Genomic DNA, 21,594 nt, shown 5'->3' on the forward strand with positions numbered 1-21,594 from the left:
GTCACTCGACAATTTCAGCAGTCCTTGGGGCCGACGACCGATCAGCTGTTTTGGTATTTGTCTCTCCCTGTGTCCCGAGCGTTTACCTCTCGCTTAGAGGTTCTCGAGACAAAGGGAGCGTATCGGTACACGCGGAAACAGCGTGACACTGTTTATGATCTCTCGCAACTTCTCGGAGACACGGCACTTATTCTTCGAAACGAGAATACATTTAGCTTGAAATATTCGAAATAATCCGATTACGTTGCTCGAGAAATTCTGCTATTATTTTGGCAGCAGTTCGATTTCAAACATTCCGCCCGCCTCGTCTGGTGCAACCAACGAATTTACATTAGGCGGAACTTCTCACACGGATTTGACCAGCTGCGATAGGATATTCTACAACGCGTTTAGAGCTTCGCAACCGCGGCTAAAGGCGAGCGGAAACTATTGAAGGGTACCCGGGACGGTTAAAGGATTCGATTCGACCATTCTATAAATTGGCGCCTTAAACAATCGTGACCGCGTCTTAGATTATTGTTTAAGTCTTCCGCGGCGATTGATTCTCTCGACGAATATTCCTTATAGTTCGCTTGGACACGAGCTCCGATTAATTCGTACTTTAAGCGGCGAATTCCGCGGTGAATGTTACGCGCGCAGACAATTTAGTTCGACGCGCGCAAATCAGTTTTTTTTTTCTCCGAAGTTTCGAAATTTTTACATTTCATACACTTTTTGACAATTAATACGATACGTGTTACGCGTCGTCCTCGGACGCAGCGCTGTCGGGCAGGAGAATCAATTTGTTCACCGGCCGGGTAAACTTTGAGCTGGCGGTGCGGACCTCGACTACCCTTGTATGCCCGTCTCCTCCGGGATGCAACTTCTCGATCCTTGCGAGCGGCCACTTGGTAGGCGGCGTTGTCTCGCTTCGGATTAAACAGAGTCAAGTACTCTTTAGACCACCGATTCCAGAAATGATCTTTCATGCGCTGTAGCAACTGCCACCGGGAGAGGCGCGTGGTCGGCCCCTCAGCGAGAGACGGTTCGGGCACAGCGGTCAGAGCCGTGCCAATGAGAAAGTGGCCAGGGGTCAAGGCCGCCAAGTCTTCCGGATCGTCGGACATTGCCTGAATAGGACGCGAATTGAGACACGCCTCGACCTGTGTCAGAAAGGTGGCCATTTCCTCATAGGTCAGTTTAGCATCGCCCAGCACTCGACGCAAATGGTATTTTGTCGATTTCACGGCGGCCTCCCAGATTCCGCCAAAATTAGGGGCAGCCGGAGGATTGAAGCGCCAGTGGATTCGCTCCTCGGCAAGGCGCTTGACAATGCGTTGGCCTTCCTGGCCGCTCGCGGAGAAGAGATCTCGAAGTTGTTTGTCAGCACCGACGAAGTTAGTTCCGCAGTCGCTGTATAAGTTCTGACACAGGCCGCGACGGGAAACGAACCTGCGGAGTGCGGCCAGGAACGCGTCAGCGGTGTAGTCAGAGGCAACATCGAGATGGACAGCCCTAGAACTCAAACAGACAAACACAGTTATGAACGCCTTGCAGGCGCGATGGCCTTGGCCTCTCGTCGTCCTCAGCCACACTGGTCCGGCGTAATCGACCCCGGTATTCAAGAACGGCCGAGCTGGAATTACCCTCGACGGTGGCAGGTCTCCCATGATCGGCTGAGGTGTGGCCGCCCGCCATCGCAAACAAGTTACGCAGCGGTGTATTCGGCTTTTGACTAGCGCGCGACCTTTCGGCAGCCAATACTCTTGGCGGAGTGATCCTAGAGTCATCTGAACGCCGCCGTGTAGAGTCCTTCTGTGGTGCGCGTCAATGACCAGGCCCGTGAAGTGCGACCCGCTCGGCAGAATTACAGGGTGCTTCGCATCCAACGCGAGCAGGGAGTTTCTCAGGCGGCCACCGACACGCAGGAGGCCGTGTTCGTCCTGAAAAGGACTTAATTTGGCCAGGCAGCTCCGAGATGGCAGCGGTTCTCCTCTCCGTATGGTCGCGAGCTCCTCTTGAAAGTGAGTCGCCTGTACGACTCGCAGCCAACACCGGCGAGCTTCTTCGAGGTCCCCGGCTCTGAGTGTTAGCGGAATCGAAGCCTCTCGCCTCCTCACTCGACCAGTGCGAGCCAGCCAGCGACGGCACCAAGCGGTGACCCTCAGCAGGCGTAGGAGTGACGAGTGCGCCGTAAGAAGCGGAGACTCGTCGATCGCCTTGGCGGAAGTCGCAGCAGCGTGAGCCAACGTTCGGCGCTCCGGGAGGTCATCCTGCAGCTCGGTCATCGATGAAGGAGTTCCCCACGGTCCGGACTCCGTTCGAAGCCATGGGGGCCCTTGCCACCAGAGTAGGTGGTCAAGCAGCTCTTGTGGCGAAAGTCCTCGCGAGGCACAATCCGCCGGATTATCTCGTCCTGAAACGTGGTGCCACTGTGCGTTAGGTAGCGAGGTTTGGATCTCGCTCACTCGATTAGCCACGTACGTCTTCCAATTGGCGGGGTGGCCGCGGATCCAGCCCAACACCACCTTGGCATCGGTCCAGCAATGAAGCGGTGCTTCCCTCGCCTCGAGAGTGAGCTGAACGGGAGCTGCCAGCTGAACTAGGAGCTTGGCAGCGCTTAACTCGAGCCTCGGTAGCGTCACCTGCTTCAAAAGAGCGACTTTGGTTTTGGCGGCTACCATTCTTACCTCGACTCTCCCGCTCTCGTCTTCGGTCCGCACGTAAATAACGGCGGCGTAAGCTCGTTCAGAGGCGTCCGAAAAGCCGTGGATTTCAATTCGGCGTCCCTCGGGTCCGCACGTCAGCCATCGCGGGATGCGTATGGCCTCGAGGAGGGGCAGCTCGTCCTGCAACGCGTGCCATCGTCGAGAGTCGTCGTCGGGCAACGGCGTATCCCAGTCTATGCCAAGCAGCCACGTCGACTGGATCATAATCTTGGCGCGTACTGTGACCGAGGCGAGCCAGCCCAGCGGGTCAAACAGCCGCGCCGTAAGCGAGAGTGCCGCTCGCCTCGAGAACGTCTCGACTCGAGGTAGCAGAGTAGCAAAGGCGAAGCAGTCGTCCCGAGGATGCCAGCGCAGGCCCAGGGTGAGGTGGCTTTCGCCGGGTTGCCAGCCCCGGGGTTCCTGCTGTAATCGGTCTTCCACGGGTAGATCCTCGAGCAGCGCGTCATCGTTCGCAGACCATTTTTTGAGCGGGAAGCCGCCCGCCGTACAGATCTGCACGAGTTGTCGTTGGATGGCCTTGGCTGCCGGAATAGTAGCCGCTCCCGACAAGACGTCGTCCATGTACGTCTCGTCCTCCAAGACGGCCGCGCCGAGCGGCCACTTCTCTCGCTCGTCGGCTGCTAGCTGCCGCAGCGATTGAATGGCTAAGAAAGGAGAGCACGTCAGGCCGTAAGTGATCGTATTTAGCCAGTGATCCTGGATCTCCTCGCTAGGATCGTTCCGCCACACGATGACCTGCATGTCCCTGTCCTCAGGATCCACCACGACTTGTCGGTACATTTTCTCAATGTCGGTAGCGAAGACAAACCGATGTCGACGCCATTTTATGATAAGAATTATTAGCGGCGGCAACAGATTAGGACCGACCATTAAATGCTGGTTGAGGGACTCTCCGGAGGGAACGGTGGTCGACCCGTTGAAGACGACCCTCAATTTCGTTGTGGTGCTCGATTCTCGCATCACGCCGTGGTGCGGAAGGTAGCAACGCGGTTTGCTGTTCCCTTTCGCGTTCGGAGGAATCGGCGTCATGTGCCCCAGCTTGGCATACTGACGCATGAAATCGCGGTATAACGCATGGAAGGAAACGTCCCGCGCGAATCTTCCCTCCATGTGCTTTAACACCCGCACCGCTACGCGACGCGTGTCCGAGAGATCCGGCAACGGACTTTTTACGGGAAGACGCACGACGTACCGACCGGAGGCGTTGCGTCTATGCGTGCGAGCGAAATGCTCCGCGCACTCCCGATCTTCTTGGCTGAGGATCACGCTCGTAGACGGAATTTCGTCCTGCTCCCAGAAACGGCGAACCATGTCTGCTAGATCCTCCTCGACCCGGCATTGGAAGGCCTGTGCCGAATGGCCAGCGCTCGATTCCCCGACGGAGCCCGAGATTATCCAGCCCAGCGTCGTATTCTGGGCGACTGGTTCGCCATCGCCACCCCGACGGAGCCCTTGTCGGAGGATGGCGGCGTAGACGTCGGCTCCGAGTAGCACGTCTATAGAATCGGGCGCGGAGTAGTCCGGGTCTGCCAGACTCAAGCCACGAATGTGCGCCCAGGACATCGCGACGGCTGAGGTTCCACTCGCGTAAGCAGAGAGACGAGGGAGAATAATGGCCGAAATCGCCATGGCTGCTCCACCCGACCGCGGCGACACTGACAGCGAGACACGGCCTCGCGCCGTGCAAGTCTTTTGGCCGCCGATCCCGAAGACCGAAATCGACACGGGCGATCGCGGAAGTTTCAACTGCTGCGCGAGTCTTTCGGAAATCATCGAAATCTCTGATCCCTGGTCAACCAAAGCGCGCGCGGAATGCCAGGCGCCGAAGTGATCGGCGACGCGAACGCGAGCGGTGGCGAGGAGCACGGCCACCGGCTTAACAGGAGCTCCGCGTACCACATGCGACGTCTTCGCGACTTCGGTTTCGCGGCACGCGTCGTGGATCGAAGAATGGTGACGGGCATCGCACGCCGAGCAATTTTTCTTCACGACGCACTCGCTCACCTTGTGTCGACCGAGACAATTGAAACATAGGCTCTTTTCTTCGACAAACTGCCGTCGCTCTTGAGCCGTCTTCCTTTTATATTCGTCGCAGAACATTAAAATGTGCTCCTTAGTACAGAGCGGGCAGCGGCCACGCTTGCCCTCGGACTTACCCCCCTGTTTAGTCGCGAGATGACTCCGAGCCGATTTCGCCGTTCCGTTTCCCGACTTATTCGCGGCACTGTCCACTCTAACGGGTAGCATCGATTCCAACGCGTGCAAGCGGCGGTCGAGAAATTGTTCCAGTTCGAAATACGTCGGCGGCTCGTTGGTCTCACTAATTAAGGTTTCCCACTCGCGACGCGAACGCGGATCGAGGAGTTCGACGGCGAGGTACACGAACAAATCCTCGGAGCGACTCACGGGTCGGCCGATCCCGTCCAGCGAACTGACGGTTGCCTTCACGCCGTGGAATATCTTGCGCAATTCGACCGCGGACTCACTCTTCATTTTCGGTAAAGAGACGAAATTCGCGAGATATGCGCGCACTAGCAAGCGTTTATTCTCGTAATACGAACTAAGCAGGTTCCACGCGCGCTCGTAATTCTCACCGGTCGTCGTCACGTTCCGAATAAGCAATTCAGCCTCACCTTTTTAATAATGTAGTTTTTCTACTTGCGTCGCCGCCGTGTCTTTGCCGACGATGGACAGGAACAGGTCCCGGAACGCTGGCCAGTCCTCGTACTTCCCGGTAAACTCCGGCAGCTGAATGCGAGGCAGCGCTGTGCGAGAAGTCACCGTCGCTGTCTCCTGACCGGCCGTCGAGGCTGCGGCGTCTTCCTTCGCCTTCAATGACCGTATGAGGTCCAGGAAGATGCCCTTCTGTTGTAGATAAGCTTCCTCGGCGAGAGCGAACACGCTTTGCTTGACGTAGTCGAGCTCCTTAATTCTTTCCCAGGGCGAGGCGAATATCGACTCATGCTGGGCTTCGAATTTAGCCCAGTTTGACTCCAGTCCTTGGAGACGAGCCTCAGCCACTCCCAGGGTGACCTTGGTAGTTCCTGACTTTTTCAAGTTCTCATAAGCACGCGAAATGCGGCCGTGCAGCTCGGTTTGCGAGCGACTCAGAGTTTCGGCGTCGATAGGCATTGTTCTTCGGCGGTCACTCGAAGCACGAGAAGCTCACCGGAATTCCCACTCACACACTTCGCGGATACCGGTCACGGAAATCCGGCTCAAAGGACCAAAAAATGTGCGCGAATGGGCTTGGGATTTAGAGTTCAAAAGTCAATAAAGTTTATCCTTTTATAACAACGTCTATAATAGTCAATAATTACAAACTATATTTACAGCTATTTTACAATAGAGATTCGATATTCTTGCGGGCGAATGCGCGAAGCGTGAGCTGTCACTCGAAGCACGAGCTGAATCCCGAGAGCAGCGAAAAGGCGCTTTGAGACCGATCGAAGTTGAAAACGAGACGCGGAATCGCAATAGCTCGCTAATTCGGTATCGTCGTCGATAGCAATTCTCACTTTTCTCTCGATATGACTCGGAAAACGAATGTCCCTTTGCGCGCTGAGGGCCGGAGCTTTTATCAGCTCGCACTCCGCTTCCCCGTTCGCGCTCCGAAATTTCGCTGGACCAATCGGCAATCGACCCCTCGAGACGTACGTCACTCGACAATTTCAGCAGTCCTTGGGGCCGACGACCGATCAGCTGTTTTGGTATTTGTCTCTCCCTGTGTCCCGAGCGTTTACCTCTCGCTTAGAGGTTCTCGAGACAAAGGGAGCGTATCGGTACACGCGGAAACAGCGTGACACTGTTTATGATCTCTCGCAGCTTCTCGGAGACACGGCACTTATTCTTCGAAACGAGAATACATTTAGCTTAAAATATTCGAAATAATCCGATTACGTTGCTCGAGAAATTCTGCTATCATTTTGGCAGCAGTTCGATTTCGAACAAATGTACATATTCTAATGCTTTATAATGACATAATAATAATTGATATTTTACATCTGGCCATAGATTTCCGGCAATTACACAAAATAGATGTGATATCACGCATAACAGGGAACTTTCCTCTACAAATTTTTTGAAAATTAATTTCACATGCAGTATAAAAGAGATCTATTTCAGAAAAAATAACAGGATAATTATATATATATATTATATACATATATTTATATTTATTTATATATGTAAGTTACATATGAGATAAAAAATATGCAACATATATTTATATTAATATATTGCAATAAAAAAAACAAAGAAAATTACATAAAAACTGTATATACGAAATTTATATACGTTTTAATATATATAACGCATTAGTATATTTTATATATATTAAGCCTACTAGAGCACACGATGCTTTTTTAGCTGCTGGATTGTTGGCTCGTACCTGTGCTACGCGTCCTGATTGGTTTTTATTGGTTTTTACAATCATAAGAGCCAATCAGGACGCGTAGCACAAGCGCGAGCAAGCAATCCAGCAGGTAAAAAAGCATCGTGTGCTCTAGACTTTAATCTGTGTATATTATATATATTGTTGCGCCCGTGCCGAGACGCCCGGTAGAAGCCCGAAAAGCAGTCGCGAAGCGCTGCGTGACGTCGAGCCTTGACGACCAGCTGTTGCGTTTGTTTGTTTACTTCTGCCGTCTGTCAGATTCTCCGCCGGGCCTTCGAACCGTTCAGACGTGTTCATGAGCCATTGTTCTATTACATTACTGCATTAAACGAGTTCCTTTCTATTTGTGAGTGTTTATTCCCGGTAACGACATTGCGCGCCGCGTTCGCGAGTGAGTGCGTGAAGATGTGTGCTCCGAACGCGCGGTCGAGGGCAACCTTTTGGGGGCTCGTCCGGGATCGAACGGATCGATTGGACGAGCGAGGACTAGACGAGCGACGAGCGACGAGCGACGAGCTACGATTTCCTCATGGCTGAATGAAAACGACTCCGCAACAATATACATATATATACGTGTTACACATATGTAATCACTTTTTTATAAACCTAATGAAAACAAAAGTTCACTTAAATTGCACTTATATACTTTCAAAATACATGTGAGAACAAAAAATACATTTGAAAACGTAACTTTTTTCTATATTAACTTTCTTCTATAATCTATATATATGATGTGTAATAAAATATTTGTATTATTTTTTGGTAATGTCGTCCGCTTTTAATGCTTTTCCTTTTTCTTCCTGATTATGTTTAAAACATTAATAGAAAACTTAAAATTATAAATTTGATTTCAAATCATATCAATAATTATATTATATTTTAATTTAAGATATATATGTTTTATGTTTTTTTTGTCAAAGTATGAGAAATTATAACTAAATTCTAAAAATTTTATAAGAAAATATTCAGACAATATACAAAATTTTTCAGCATATTAAACAGAAAAAGTAACATCCGTTTGTTCAGGCTTAGTGTCGATGACAGTCCAATTAAGTATAATCTAATTTAATTAATATCAAATCAAGTAATCTGATTAATTATTTGCAAGCAATCATGACGTTCCTAACAAAGAAAATCAAAATTTACCTCTGCGAGAAAGAGAGAGAGAGAGAGAGAGAGAGAGAGAGAGATCGTTAGACGTGGCGGAATCGTTATTACATCGATTCCCCGCAGTCGAAATCGATGTGCGGACTTGATCACGTATCGCCGTGTGCGGCAAAACGTACGATTGACGTCATATTTTATGGCACGCGCGATAGACGATAGACCGGGTCTTCTAGCTGCTACTACTGCTGCTACCGCTGCTGCTGCTGTCTATCTGGAATAGCAAGCAGTCAATTAGCGTTAATTTCAAGCAGCGAGATGCTGCGGATCGCGAAAAGATTGGCGATGACTTTCTGAGTATGCCGGTCGTTAGAATAAAAGACCGTTTTAGTTCGATGACCTTATTCTTCTCACTAAGATCTTCAATTCAAGGTTATATATAGGTTAGGTTGTAACCGAACGGAGGAGTGATATTCCCCCCAATTTAGATTTAGGTGTCACCGACACGGTCGCCACTCGATTTTAACCCCCAAAACGAGAAAGGATAACGCTAGATATTAGGATTTTCCCAACCTTTCGACGCCTCGTTGATTCCTCTTTCCTTGTTTCTGTTTCAGGTCGCCCCGTTGCCGCTGGATCTTGGATCGTCGATGGACCAAGCACCTCGGACCTCTTCTGGACTGCAGCTGTGCACCGCTGACTGTGTCTCTGGATCTGCGCTGGACCGACTTAGGATCTCCCCGAACGGACTTGGGATCGCCCACAGGTAAGTATCAGGATCAGGTAAGTATGTCTTTTAGGTAGGTTACCCGCACACGAATAAATTTGAGTACTCTGATTTCTTTTAGCAAATAAAATATCATCTATTTTATTTTAATTCAGGTTGTACAAATTTCGCGTGACCGACTTAAGATTTAACGCGTCTACCGCGGGATATGTTACGCAGAGTCTAAGTGTTGATCGTAAGGTTCTCAAGACCGAATCGACTGTACTTGTTGAAGCTCTAGCGCGGAATCCTCGATGCTTGGGCTTCGCTTGGGCTCCCGACTTTGGAGCTGCCTCCCCACTTCGGCGTGGCTCCGCCTCTTCACATCTGTTGCACACCTGTTCGCCTTACAATGCCAGGTGCCACACATCGCTTCCGCGTTCCTTTGAGGCAGATGTTGCCTCGAACAAAAGGCCTATTGTGTCTTATTATTCGCCTTCCTATTATTCGGGATAATGGCTCTCGCAATAACAAGTTTTTCATCTTTCTCGAACATTCCTTCAAGAATCTACCCGGTGTCCCATTTCCATTAATTCGTAATTAATTATTTGTTCATCTGGATTTTATCCTTAATTTTCGCGGTAGAGATGGGACCTCGCGTTTACAATGGATTACTTATAGCTAACGCTTCGCTCGCTGTTTCGTGAAGCCTCGTGGTATGACCACTGGTCACTTGTCGCATACATTGGTCTATCGTTCTGTGTGGGCTCGTTTACTTAGCCCGCGACGGTTGTATTCTCGTTTCGATTTTACCGCTCCGGCTTTTCCTCCGTGAAATCCGTTTACCATTTTCCTTGGTAACTCGATTTCGCGAGTTCCATATTATTCCTATCGGTTGCCGATGTCCACGGTGTTTTCGCGGCCTACTTATCCCTATGTCGTTCTTAATTTGTCCTGCGACCTCGTGGTTCGCGTGGTTCTCTTACCATCCCGTATGGTAATGCGATCTCGATACCTATTATTTCGCTATGTTACCTATTCGCGGTAATCCTCTTTTCGAGGTGTTCTAATTACCCTCGCGTCATACCTTTATTGCTCGCGTCGTTTATTTACCCGATGTGCTTACCATCGCCCGTGGTAAGCCGATTTTCGTTTTCGCATACTTTGTCGGACTTTTGTTGGTGGCTTTACGTTATTATTCATCTCCGTGATTCGCTCGCGTTAATTTTATCCCGATTCGCTCGGTGGTTCTGCTTCTTTAGTTACCCCCTAGTACGTGTGAACGCACCTTTACCGCGCGTCAGTGGCTCTCCTTCCCTTCAGGGGTTATCTAGGTGAGTCTCCCCACGCTTTTTAATCTTTGTTCTTAACTTATTGTTTTAGTGTTCGCTGGGTACTCGGGATAAATTATATTTCGCATTTTATTCTATCAAGTCACACTCAATTCTTTTATTTGGTTCAAATAAACATTTTCCTCGTTCGGACGGGTTTCCATAAACTTAAACCATAATTGTTATAACGAAATTGTCGAACCGAAATTAACCAAATGCAAATTTGACGTACGTACAAAACGAAACATAACCTTTTATGCTTGGTTGTTCCATATGTTTTTCCTTAATTTTACTTTATTATTTTAACTGAACATATTCTATTAATATTATTCTTAATCTACTTAATCTAATCTGTACATTCGTTCACTCATGGCGTCTTAAATCGTCGCCCCGCGTCGCATGGCGCTCAGCCGCTCTGCCACTGTCGCCGCGTCTATCTTGGCCGCTCGTACTCGGCGCCATTGGGCCTTTACTGTTTCTGGGCTGGCCCGTTCATTATCGCTCCCCTCGGTGGCCTCGTCCCGTTCCGGCTTCCTTTTCATGGCAGGTGACACGACTGCAGCCGACGGCTGCAAGGTTAGGTTGTGACCGGAACAACGAATAATGTTATTAATATTGAATTATAGCCACTTACTACTTGGCTGTATTATACGGTCGCCATTGTATTTTAAAGCTCAAATACAGAAACCTTGCGTTGTTGCTGTGTCCCTTCCTTCCTTCCAGCTCGATGGCCGCCGTCTTCTACGCCGCGGACGTGTTCAAGGCCGTCAGCCACGCCCTGTTTATGCGTCGCGCAATATACGGATTTTTGGATAGAAACACTTCTTGGTATCGAGATATAATCACTCTCGTTTTATTATAAACAAATAATAATTTATTATTCTTTCACTTCTACAAACATCTCCCTGAACCGGGCTTGATCGTCCGTTCACGTGTGTATTCTTCTAAACGTCGACTTACACGAATGGATCGTTATCCCGTATCGCGTATCGAGTCGTTACTAATCACACTGTTCTTACAAAACACACTAATTACGCTAGCGGTCAACGGGATAAGCTACGCCGGCTTCGAATTGTTGCGCGATCACCGTAACGTGTTACCGCTTCGAAGTTTCACGACGAACTGTTGTAACCGAACGATGCTATATCTGGTCACCAGAGACGCTTATTTGTCCTAAAAGTCATCGGTCGCCACTTGGTTTTACCTATTTCTACCGAGAAGGTAAGTATGCTGACTGTGAACTATGATATGGTTCCTCGATTTGTCGTGTTCAAATTTCAATTCAAATTTCAGAATCTCGCCAGGTGGTCCTCTTCACCATCGCCGGTTATCAGGGATTGGATAGTGATCGCCTCCCGATATCGTCCCGGTTAAGAGAGTGGACGTCACCCGCTCACGCAGGTAAGTACGAGCACGATAATTCTCTAACTCTCCCTAAATCTTAATTTCCTGCCAGGTGGTCTCCATCTGGGGCGTCTCCTCTCGGATCTGTGCCGTCAGTCGCCAGGCTGGGTCAACGTGGGGCCAAGATGGCGCGACACCCGCTCAATCGGCTAACATAAGTCCCAACACCGAGGGTTCATTAACTAACTAATTCTCTTTTATTTCTAGGTTTTCTCGACACGGTCCTCATCCCCGTCACCGGCGCAATGGATCAACGTGATTTCCGATGTCCAAGATCACCGCGTATAGGAGATACCGCGTCACCCCGAGAACTGTCGCACGAACCCCCACTAATGATAAAAACTTTTAGTTTTTCGCGGTGCGGTCCTCATCAGTAGCATCCCCGGAAGTAGACCCGACGATTATTCACGATCCGGATGGACTCCTTCGCAAGATGGCGCGACACTCCGCTTGGTCAAGTGAGTAGGAAGTGAGCAATCGTTAAATTCGTATTTATGTTCGCAAATAATTCTTCCATTTATTTATCATTGTTGCTTCACACAGTTGGTTGTTAACAATTTTTGATTTCGCACAAAATGGCGGTCGCACGTCTCGTAAAGTGCGAAGTGTTCGTTTTACGGTACGTCCAAACCTTCCGCCTTTCGTATCGGCGGCTGTAACGCGTTTCGCGGGCGTTGCCGGTTGTTATGAGCGCTGAGGTTAATAATAATCGTAACCCGGTTCGTAATCGCGATTGTTATAACGATACTCCGTGATATACGCGCGAGACAATCGTGTTGTACCTACAAGCGTTCCCGACAGACTGCCACGAGCGGTCCGGCTCTCTCGGGCTCTCTACCTACGGCAAGTTTCCCCCACCATGGGATATCGGCCGCTTTCTCTTCGCAGTACTTTTCTACTCGCCGCGTTAACAATGGTTATTTACGAGTTTCGCACTGCCAAGTGTGCGCCAGATGTTCGTCGCTGCGCAGTTACAATAATTGTTATTCACACCTGGCTATGCCCTATGCTCGCGGTGGAAATTTCCACTCGGAGTACCACGTACTCGATACCCTGAGGCGGACCCCGGGTAGGGGTTTTCCATCTCCCGTAAATTTCATGCTAGGACGACGCCGACCCGCGCGCACGTCCTTTCCCAACATGTATAACGCGACACCGGGTCAATTCCCTGGAGAAGATCCCCGCGTCTCGCTCGCGACCTCCGCCGTTGACGGCGACCCCCTGGTCTCCCTTCCTCGGACCTTCCCGACCCTATTCCGGCCTGAGACCCCGTAGCTGACGTCCGGTTTAGGAGTTCCGGCGACATGTCGCCGGATCTTCCGTCCGGGTCGTCGGATTTCGGCGCCGACCCCCTCCCTGGGTGTACCAGGTCGGGTTTATCGAGATCCGCTGGTCTTTCCTCGTAGATGACGCTTGGTTCGTCATCTCGCTTCCTGGTGGTCGTATCGCACCCGGACTTGGCCGGTCATACTTCGCTCGGTCATGTCGTTCGCGTTTCGTCGCGACGCCCATCGCCATGTCCCCGCTCCTTTCACCCGCGCACCCTGTCGCGCTAACTCGCGACCCAGTGTGCGAATCACGTCGGAATTTCGTAAGCCACCCTATTTCCGCTCCGTTATACGGACCGTGCATTAACCGTTCGCGCGTCGCAACTCTTTTCGTGATTTTTCTGCCCTGTCGCGCTAACTTGCGACCCAGTGTGCGAATCACGTCTGATTTTTACGAGCCGTCCTATCTTTGCCCCGTTATATGGACCGCGTATCAATCGTTCGCGCGGCGTACCCTGTTTCTGGGCTTCGGTGCCCTGTCGCGCTAACTCGCGACCCTGTGTACGGATCGCGTCGGTTTTTCCACGATACCTTTTCTCGGCCCTCCGTCGTGCGAACCACGTCGAAAATTGTGTGTGGCTTGACCGCCGTATATGTTTTCGCGCGTCATCGCGATCCGTGCACGAAAATAAACTTAATTCCTCAGCGGCCGGGCCGTGTGCCTTTCGGCTAATAATGCAACAAAAATGATAAATTCGGATCGGAGAACTTAACTTATCTTATCCTACTTATTATCTACGTGGAGCCGCTGCTCCGCGACCATTGTCGCACGCTTAAACCTATTCGCGCCGGACGGACCTTGAAAATAAAATAAAATCAATCCACTTAAATTCTCTTACCCCCCTTTTCCCCGCGAATCTATCGGGTAACATTAGATCCTACCGGGTCAGGGTTCCCTACCGCGGTCCGTCCTCGGAACGCCATGGGGGGCTGGCCTTAGGCCGGGGCAGCGCTGTTCCTCTCCTCTTCTTCCCCGGATGAGCCGCTCCCGAACTCCTCGTCCACGGTTGCCGACGCCGCCTGTCGTGGCGCCATTGTCATCGTCATCGTTTCATGGACGGTGGTCCTCGCGAAGCGCATCTCGAAAGCGCATCCGAACGCTTCGGCCGCCCGCCGTATCTCCTCCATCACCGGGGAATCCATTCTTGGCGTGGGATACGCCATTGACCGCACCGCCACGCTCCCGTCTCTCGTCGAGGCGATGTTTCGCCCTGCTTGCTCGACAACCCCGATCTCCACTGGCATAGGTTCTCGCCCCTCGCGCCACATTTCCCGCTGGGGAAGCCGCTCTAACATTACTCGCGGCTGCGCGAGAAGCTGCGCCCGCATGGTCTTAGCGGACGGCTTCACTGTCCAGGAGGAACGGGTCGAGTCTCCCCACTTTGAGGCAACGCATGCGCTGGAATGCTTATTGAGGCGCGAAGTCCTCCTATTGGTTAGTCGTACCTACGGGTGTAACGCGGTACGATTCCTTTGACACTTTGAGTGTAACCGGCGCGTAGAGTCGGTTTTTCTGTCCTCGACATCTACACCCTCGGGAGGAACTCTCCTCCTAAAGTGCAACGTCGCGAATGGCTATCGCCGTAACGTGAACCGATTTGCGTCGCTGCACCGCGACGATTCGCACGAGCGAATCAAGAGTCACTCGAACGGTATCGAGTGACTCGGTAAAAGTCACATGAACGAATCCTATGGAAGCCAGGTAAGTACTAACGGTCGTTAGATCCGTCATTAATTATATTTTTCTTTTACAGGTACCCAGGTTTATCGAAGGAATCGTCCCAACGAAATGCATCGGCGATGCTCAAGCTTGCACCTTTCGGTGTAAATACGGTAAGTATATAAAGTAAATATCGCGTCGACTTAATTCTATCGCGCGCACACATAAGAATAATGGTAATCAAACTTAAAATTGACAGGGAATATCAAATTAATAATGAAATCATGCAAATAAAGCTAATTTGGCTCTAAGCCTGACAAAAGTGTAGAGAGAACACTAAAGTATAGAAAAGTGTAAGTTAATACATACGAAAATAACATTAAGTGTAATAAGTAATAAATTTTAGCCTGGAATATCTCCATTTTGGCCGTTCTCTCTCTGATTTACTGAAATTAATAAAGTTATGCTAAAATGTAAAGGTTCCACCTTGAAGTGTATAAAAATGTATCAAAAGTGTACTAAAAGTGTAGAGCTCACGCTGGCTCGTTCCGCAGACCTATAACTAAGTCGTTTGTACGGAAAGTATAGTAAAGTGTAAAAAGTGTAATAAAAGTGTAGAGCTCGCGCTGGCTCGTTCCGCAGACCTATAACTAAGTCGTTTGTACGGAAAGTAGTAAAGTGTAAAAAGTGTAGCACCCTTTTGTCGTAAGTAAGTTTGTCGGGTGTTTTAGTTCAAAAGTGTAAAAAGTGTAACGTTTCGAGTGTAGGTGCTTCAATTCCCTTCGGGATCCTCCGGATTGTTCAAGATTACAATGTAAAGTGTAAAAAAGATAAATAGTGTACATACTAAGTCCGGATCGGGGAAATTGAACATCGTAGGTAAAAATATTATTATGGAAACTATCGCGTATGTTGTAAACTTCATTGTGTACGTCTTATCTATTCTATGGCGTGTAATATGGTTCCGTAATTAATTTTTGTGAATAAACCAGTAACAATATGCAAATCAAAGATATGGCAAAAACTACAAATATAAATGCTAAAACTATTATGCAAAACTTGCCCGAATCCATCTTAGATCGATAAATCTTGTAATCGGGTAAGTCTGAAATGTCTTTTATTGAAAATTCCCTTTATTATTTGATGTTCTGTGTTTTTGTGTGTATTTAGTGTAAAAATTGTGCGTGTACTTATGTTATCCGGGGTGTAACGCATAGGCACTTTGCCTCGCCGCTATCCATTTATGGATACGTATTATAACCTTTGACAAGGTGTTGCACTTCGTGTGCCAAAACGCTAATAACTACTTTGAAATAAGGGATACATAATATAATTAACTTGCGGTCTATGCTCAAATGTACTTAAAATAAAATAAACTTAAAATCACTGACAATATAAAAAATAAAATATCTAATAGAATATATCAAGTATAAATCTCTTTCAAACGCGCACACATGCTATTGTAATACAGTGTAAGTTTGCGAGCACTGCACGTCATCGGTGTCTGCCATCTGGTTCTCGTCCACGGGCTCGGTCTCCTGTTGCACCTGCTGATGTCGTCTCTCGAATGGGCGTTATGCCCCCGGTCAGTAGTCTCGCTACCTCCTCGTCTGCCAAATGGTCGTAATTCGGTGGCACCCACTCTGCTCCCTGTGCTCTTTTTCGGCTCGTACGGGTTAGGTTACATGGGACATGGTGTTGTTCTCCACGGAAGATTCCCGACTCGCCTGGGGAACGGGCACTTTAGTGTACGGTCCCAAGGTTAGATTAAATTTATATCGTTACAGTTATGCCATAACCTAATTTTGTTAAAAATGTAATAATGCCATTTTATTCTTTTCCTTGTTTCTTATTACACTCTTTATATATACTTTCCTCTATTTTCCCAAAAATGTACAGCTACTGACACGTGTGCGCAATAGAGGTTCAAAGGCAACAGGCCGGCGCAAGGTTGCGCTTTCGTCTCACAGGACTCACACGTACGCGGACACACTCACGATACACTCATATACGTATACACGCGCGTACACGTCCTCAGCCTGCAATCTCTCCTCCCGTGCTCTCCTCCTCCTCAAGCCATCGGGTATCTTTGTGATTGCAATGCCATCTATAGGTATCTACAGGTACCATTACCAGCCCTCGGTTTTTGTCGCATGTCCGATACATACAGTTCGGCCTCCTTGGGCCGATATCACAGTCTCCGATTAACGTGATTTTCCTGATTAAACTCACTCTTTGTCTCTTTCTAGGGAGACAGTTAGAAAGAGATATGCAGAGAAGACATATTATATATATATAAAAATATAATAATTAATTAAATTAATAATTTGGAATTATATTATAATTAATAATTATTAATATTAATAAAATTTATAGCACTATATATATTATTAATAAAACTTATTGTAAAAATATATTAAGGTAAGGGGCGGGGTGAGTCCCGTTGGAGTACACGTGCTTGCAATCTAACGAACTATATTTATTGCGTATATTTCGCTGTACAAATACAAATACATACGTGTACATATATCTCGATATATATACCGCGAGGTACAACTTACAATCACTTCTATCGGTTCTCGCACGCGCGCAGCTGCATTGCTCAGTCACACATCACTCACACAGGATTCGATGTGCACACCGCGACGGTCGGTCGGGAAAAGGGAAGAGAGTTCTCTCCTTCCTGAGAAGAGGCCCTGCCACACGCACCGCAAAGAGAAAGCGACAGTGCAGCCAACCAGTACATAAATTAACTACCTAATCAGCAGATCCTATTTTCAACACTTATTCGTGTTTCATAATATAATAATTAAAATTTTAAGCTTGATAAATCATAATAAAAAATATCCAAATGCGTACACAAATTAATATTTTTACATATTTGGCAGTTTATTTTTACAATTTTGCTAAAATATTGCATTGCAATATGCAAGATTGCATTGTTGCTGCAATGTTGCTGCAAAGTCTTATGCCGTATGGGAGCAAGTCCCGCGATAAAATTCGATTCCGTATTCTTATCCCGTGGCCATATACGATAGTTACGTAAACAACAACCACGCGATAACGGTTATTAACCGCATAAAGCTCTTGACGACGGTACGTAAGAGTTCGTTAACAATTGACGCAGGTCAGTGCGCGATAGAACCTGTCCGTTCGTGTACGGAGATACTGTAACTTTGAAATTATTAAATTGTTATTCGTTTATAATAAACAAAAACTTATTATTTGCGACCCCAGTGTACATCCTCTCCGGATATCCGTATATTACGTGCGCTAAACCAGGGCGTGGCCGACGGCCTTGAACACGTCCGCGTCGTAAGAAACGGCAGGTATTACGCTGAAAGGAAGGACGGGGCAACGCACATCATCCAGGTTTCTGTATTCACCCAGGAAAATACAGTGGCGACCGTAATTACAGCCCAAGTAGTAAGTGGCTATTATTTAAATATTAACAACATTAATCGTTGATCCGGTCATTACGTAACAAAGTTTTAGTCATAATCGTAAGGCTGTAAGAAAATAGACCAATCACACTTGACTATTCTTCAAGCGCGAGGAGAATAATTGACTATGAATAATCTATTTTCTTACAGCCTTACGATTATGACTAAAACTTCGTTACGTGCAATGGCCTTAAGGCCATCGCACACAAAATGCATAGCTTAGCATAAGCGTATAAGCGTAAGACCGCTAAACCAATGAGCATCCAGCATAAAGTCGCCATATTAATTTACATAAGATGCTCATTGGTCCAGCGGTCTTATGCTATGCTTATGCAATCAATGGAATTTTGTGTGCGATGGCCATTATAAGCGGAGAGCACATACTTCTGCACAACGGATGATGCGTAAGCATAATAAAATTGATTAGTCTATTTTCTTATGCACATGTGTATGGACCAATCAATTTTCTTATTCTTACGCATTATGCGTTGTGCAGAAGTGTGTGCTTCCCGTTTTATTCTGCATTTTTGCTTGCTTTGCACGTCATTGTTGTGACAAATTGCCTAACCTCTCGTAAAATTATTGTGTTGTAAATACTGTGATATTACTTATATCTCAGTGGTTGTATGTACATGCATAATAATGTATATCCTTCCTCTCGCAGGATTTGGACAAAATCAATTATGGCCAGACTCTGTATAAAGGGTCATTATTGTAAACATGTTAAATTGACGGAATAAAATCATTGCATCGCAGTCGTTGTGACAATTTAATTAAACGCCCGTCACGCCGTAACGAAGCGTCGTTTACCCATGGTTCCTATACTTAAAGTTGGTGTATTTATTCCTTCCTTCATTACACAAATTTACAAAATTTAGTTTTTTTGCACTCTGTATATATATATCTCAGGAACTGCTTAATATTGTAACTCGGGCTCAATCGTGGTCAATCGGGACCGTGGTCAATCGAGACGGTGGTTAATCGAGACCGTGGCCAATCGGGACGGTGGTCAATCGGGATTGTAGTCAATCGAGACGGTGGTCAATCGGGACCGTGGTCAATCATGACGGTGGTCAATCGGGACGGTGGTCAATCGGTGCGACCGTGCGCAAGCGCGGTCCGCGTCGCGGAAATCCCCGAGTCTAAGGTGGTGCTACGGCGCCTTTCAGGGGAGGCAGTGCGGCTGTTGGCGAAGCGGACGGGCCCTGAAGACGTGGCCGTGCCGGTAGGGGAGACCCGGGAGCGGGTCCTAAGCCCGACAGACGAGTTCGGGGTGCCGAACGATATGAGCAGGCTTCTGAAGATCGTCGAGATGCTCGAGGCTGAGCTGCCCGAGATACTTGGGTCGGAGACGCAGGGGACCGTGGCGCCGGGAGAAGAAGAGACGACCGGGGGCGATCCCGCCATGGGCCACCACGAGCCCGTGGGGTTAGTTAGGAGCCCGCAGGGGAGCGGCGGCTCCAACATCGACGAGGCGGAGTCCCTTCGAGAGTAGCTATAAGATTTGCGATCGCGTTCCGAGGATGGGAACACGATGATCCAACGCTCTTAATGTTTCCTCGTCGTATACGGCGGGGTACAACGCTTTTGTTTATTTTCCATAGGATCACATTGCGAACAGTGGTCCCATCCGGCGCATTATTAATTATAAGTTTATTTTACCGCGCCAATAGCTTTCGTTTAATTTATCTTTCACGTTCAGTTTCGGTTGTTTTGGAAACGATGTAGATACGCGAGATTATTTTGTTCCCGTCGGCGCGGGTACGGGAAGTCACGCGGCGGCGTGACAGGGCGAAGGCCCAACCACACTTTCCAGAAACCGGTTCCCGTGCGGATAGCCGGGAGGTTGCCGTACACTGAGGAAGACAAGAGCGCGCGGATGCGGTATGGCGAACCGTCCGGGAACTTGCACTAGGTGCGTCATCCACGGGAATCGGTCACTCCCGACGTCTGGGGGCACGTCGCCGAGCCCACGAAACCGAATTCCGTCGAGATCGGTCGGCCGGGTGACGGAATGGCGGACCGTCCGGGAACTCGCACTAGGTGCGTCATCCACGGGAATTGGTCACTCCCGACGTCTAGGGGCACGTCGCCGAGCCCACGAAACCGGATTCCGTCGAGATCGGTCGGCCGGGTAACGGAATGGCGGACCGTCCGGGAACTCGCACTAGGTGCGTCATCCACGGGAATTGGTCACTCCCGACGTCTAGGGGCACGTCGCCGAGCCCACAAAACCAACTCCCGTCGAGATCCGTCAACCGGGTAGAAAATTAGCGGACCGTCCGGGAACTCGCACTAGGTGCGTCATCTACGGGAGGTAGACACTCCCGATGTCTAGGGGCACTTCGCCGAGGCCACGGAACCAAGTCCCGTCGAAATCCGTCAGCCGGTTGGCAAAATAGCGGACCGTCCGGGAACTCGCACTAGGTGCGTCATCTACGGGAGGTAGACACTCCCGACGTCTAGGGGCACTTCGCCGAGCCCGCGAAACCGGATCCCGTCCAGATCTGTCAGCCGGGTAGCAAAATGGCGGACCGTCCGGGAACTCGCACCAGGTGCGTCATCCACGAGAAAAGGACGTCCACGATTGTTGGGGACGTCCGTACGAACGTCCGAATCCGATCGCCGGCGAAATCCGACGATCGGGGACAAAGTTAGAAAACCGTCCGCCATCTCGCGACCTGGACATCGGCTGCGGGGAGAAACCGCGGGAAGCGTAATACCAGGTCCGGAATAAGCCCCGAGGGGGGTCGGCGTCGTCGGCGAACCTGTTGCTCTGCACCCGGACGTCTTCTTCAGGGAAGTCGTCCGGATGGGGATACTAGAGGGAGTAATAGACCTGGCGCACGGGTCGGCGTCAACGGCCGAGCGAAAGAAGAAATCTTGGAAAACGACTATCCTGTTGCCAGGACGGAGCGACCGCGAGAACGCGACGAGCATGGAAATTTCCACGGGGATCGGCGCAATCGGCGTAAACACCCGCGTGGAAAATTACCGGCGGCCGACGCGTAGACAACGGCGAGAGAAAGCGGGAGATCCGCCTAAGTGGGGGTATACGGTGCCAATAGTGGGGAGCCCAAGCGAGACGGGCAACTCGAGGCAGTCTCTCGGGGATGTTCGCGCGTATAACACGTAATAAGATTCGCTCCGTGTCGTCGCGCTAAGTCACCGCGATCGTCATACGAGTTCGAGAATTACGGCTCGCCAACATTCGTAACAACCGGGAACGCCCGCGGAACGCGTTAATTGTCGTCTTTACACTGACGAACGGCCTTTTTAGACCGAAATAACTTCGTGCGTCGTAGATAAACGGGGCGTGTGTGCCTACGTATACGAGCGTCCGACATTTTTTGTGACTTCAACTTCTGTGAACAACCAACACTCTGAAAATCAATAATATTGAATAAATTAAACAATATTTTCATAAAACATATCGAGAATTTATTAAATTGGACTTACCTTCTAACGGCCTGATCCATTGTCGTCGATCACTCGAAGTCCCTCGTTGATCCTG

General features: G+C 49.1%; 2 protein-coding genes across 2 annotated transcripts; both read right to left on the reverse strand.

Moving 5' to 3' along the window:
- Positions 1-736: 736 nt before the first annotated feature.
- LOC143902121 (uncharacterized) lies at positions 737-5,201 on the reverse strand. Its single transcript, XM_077414824.1, has 2 exons — positions 1,024-5,201; positions 737-908 (listed from the first exon to the last, which is right to left on the reverse strand). Exons 1-2 carry the CDS (start codon positions 5,199-5,201, stop codon positions 737-739), a joined length of 4,350 nt encoding a protein of 1,449 aa, XP_077270950.1.
- Positions 5,202-5,345: 144 nt separating this feature from the next.
- Positions 5,346-5,840, reverse strand: LOC143902122 (uncharacterized). Its single transcript, XM_077414825.1, has one exon. The coding sequence runs from the start codon at positions 5,838-5,840 to the stop codon at positions 5,346-5,348; it is 495 nt and encodes a 164-aa protein (XP_077270951.1).
- Between the last annotated feature and the right edge of the window lie 15,754 nt (positions 5,841-21,594).

The sequence above is a fragment of the Temnothorax americanus genome, unplaced genomic scaffold (assembly GCF_048541705.1).
Source record: "Temnothorax americanus isolate GAGA-0224 unplaced genomic scaffold, ASM4854170v1 Scaffold38, whole genome shotgun sequence".
Classification (NCBI taxonomy): domain Eukaryota; kingdom Metazoa; phylum Arthropoda; class Insecta; order Hymenoptera; family Formicidae; genus Temnothorax; species Temnothorax americanus.

Coding starts and splice junctions, on each gene's coding strand:
- LOC143902121 (XM_077414824.1), bottom strand. CDS start 5,201: ATGAAGAGTGAGTCCGCGGTCGAATTGCGCAAGATATTCCACGGCGTG. Junction 909..1,023: donor CTGACCGCTGTGCCCGAACC/GTCTCTCGCTGA, acceptor TTTAATCCGAAG/CGAGACAACGCCGCCTACCA.
- LOC143902122 (XM_077414825.1), bottom strand. CDS start 5,840: ATGCCTATCGACGCCGAAACTCTGAGTCGCTCGCAAACCGAGCTGCAC.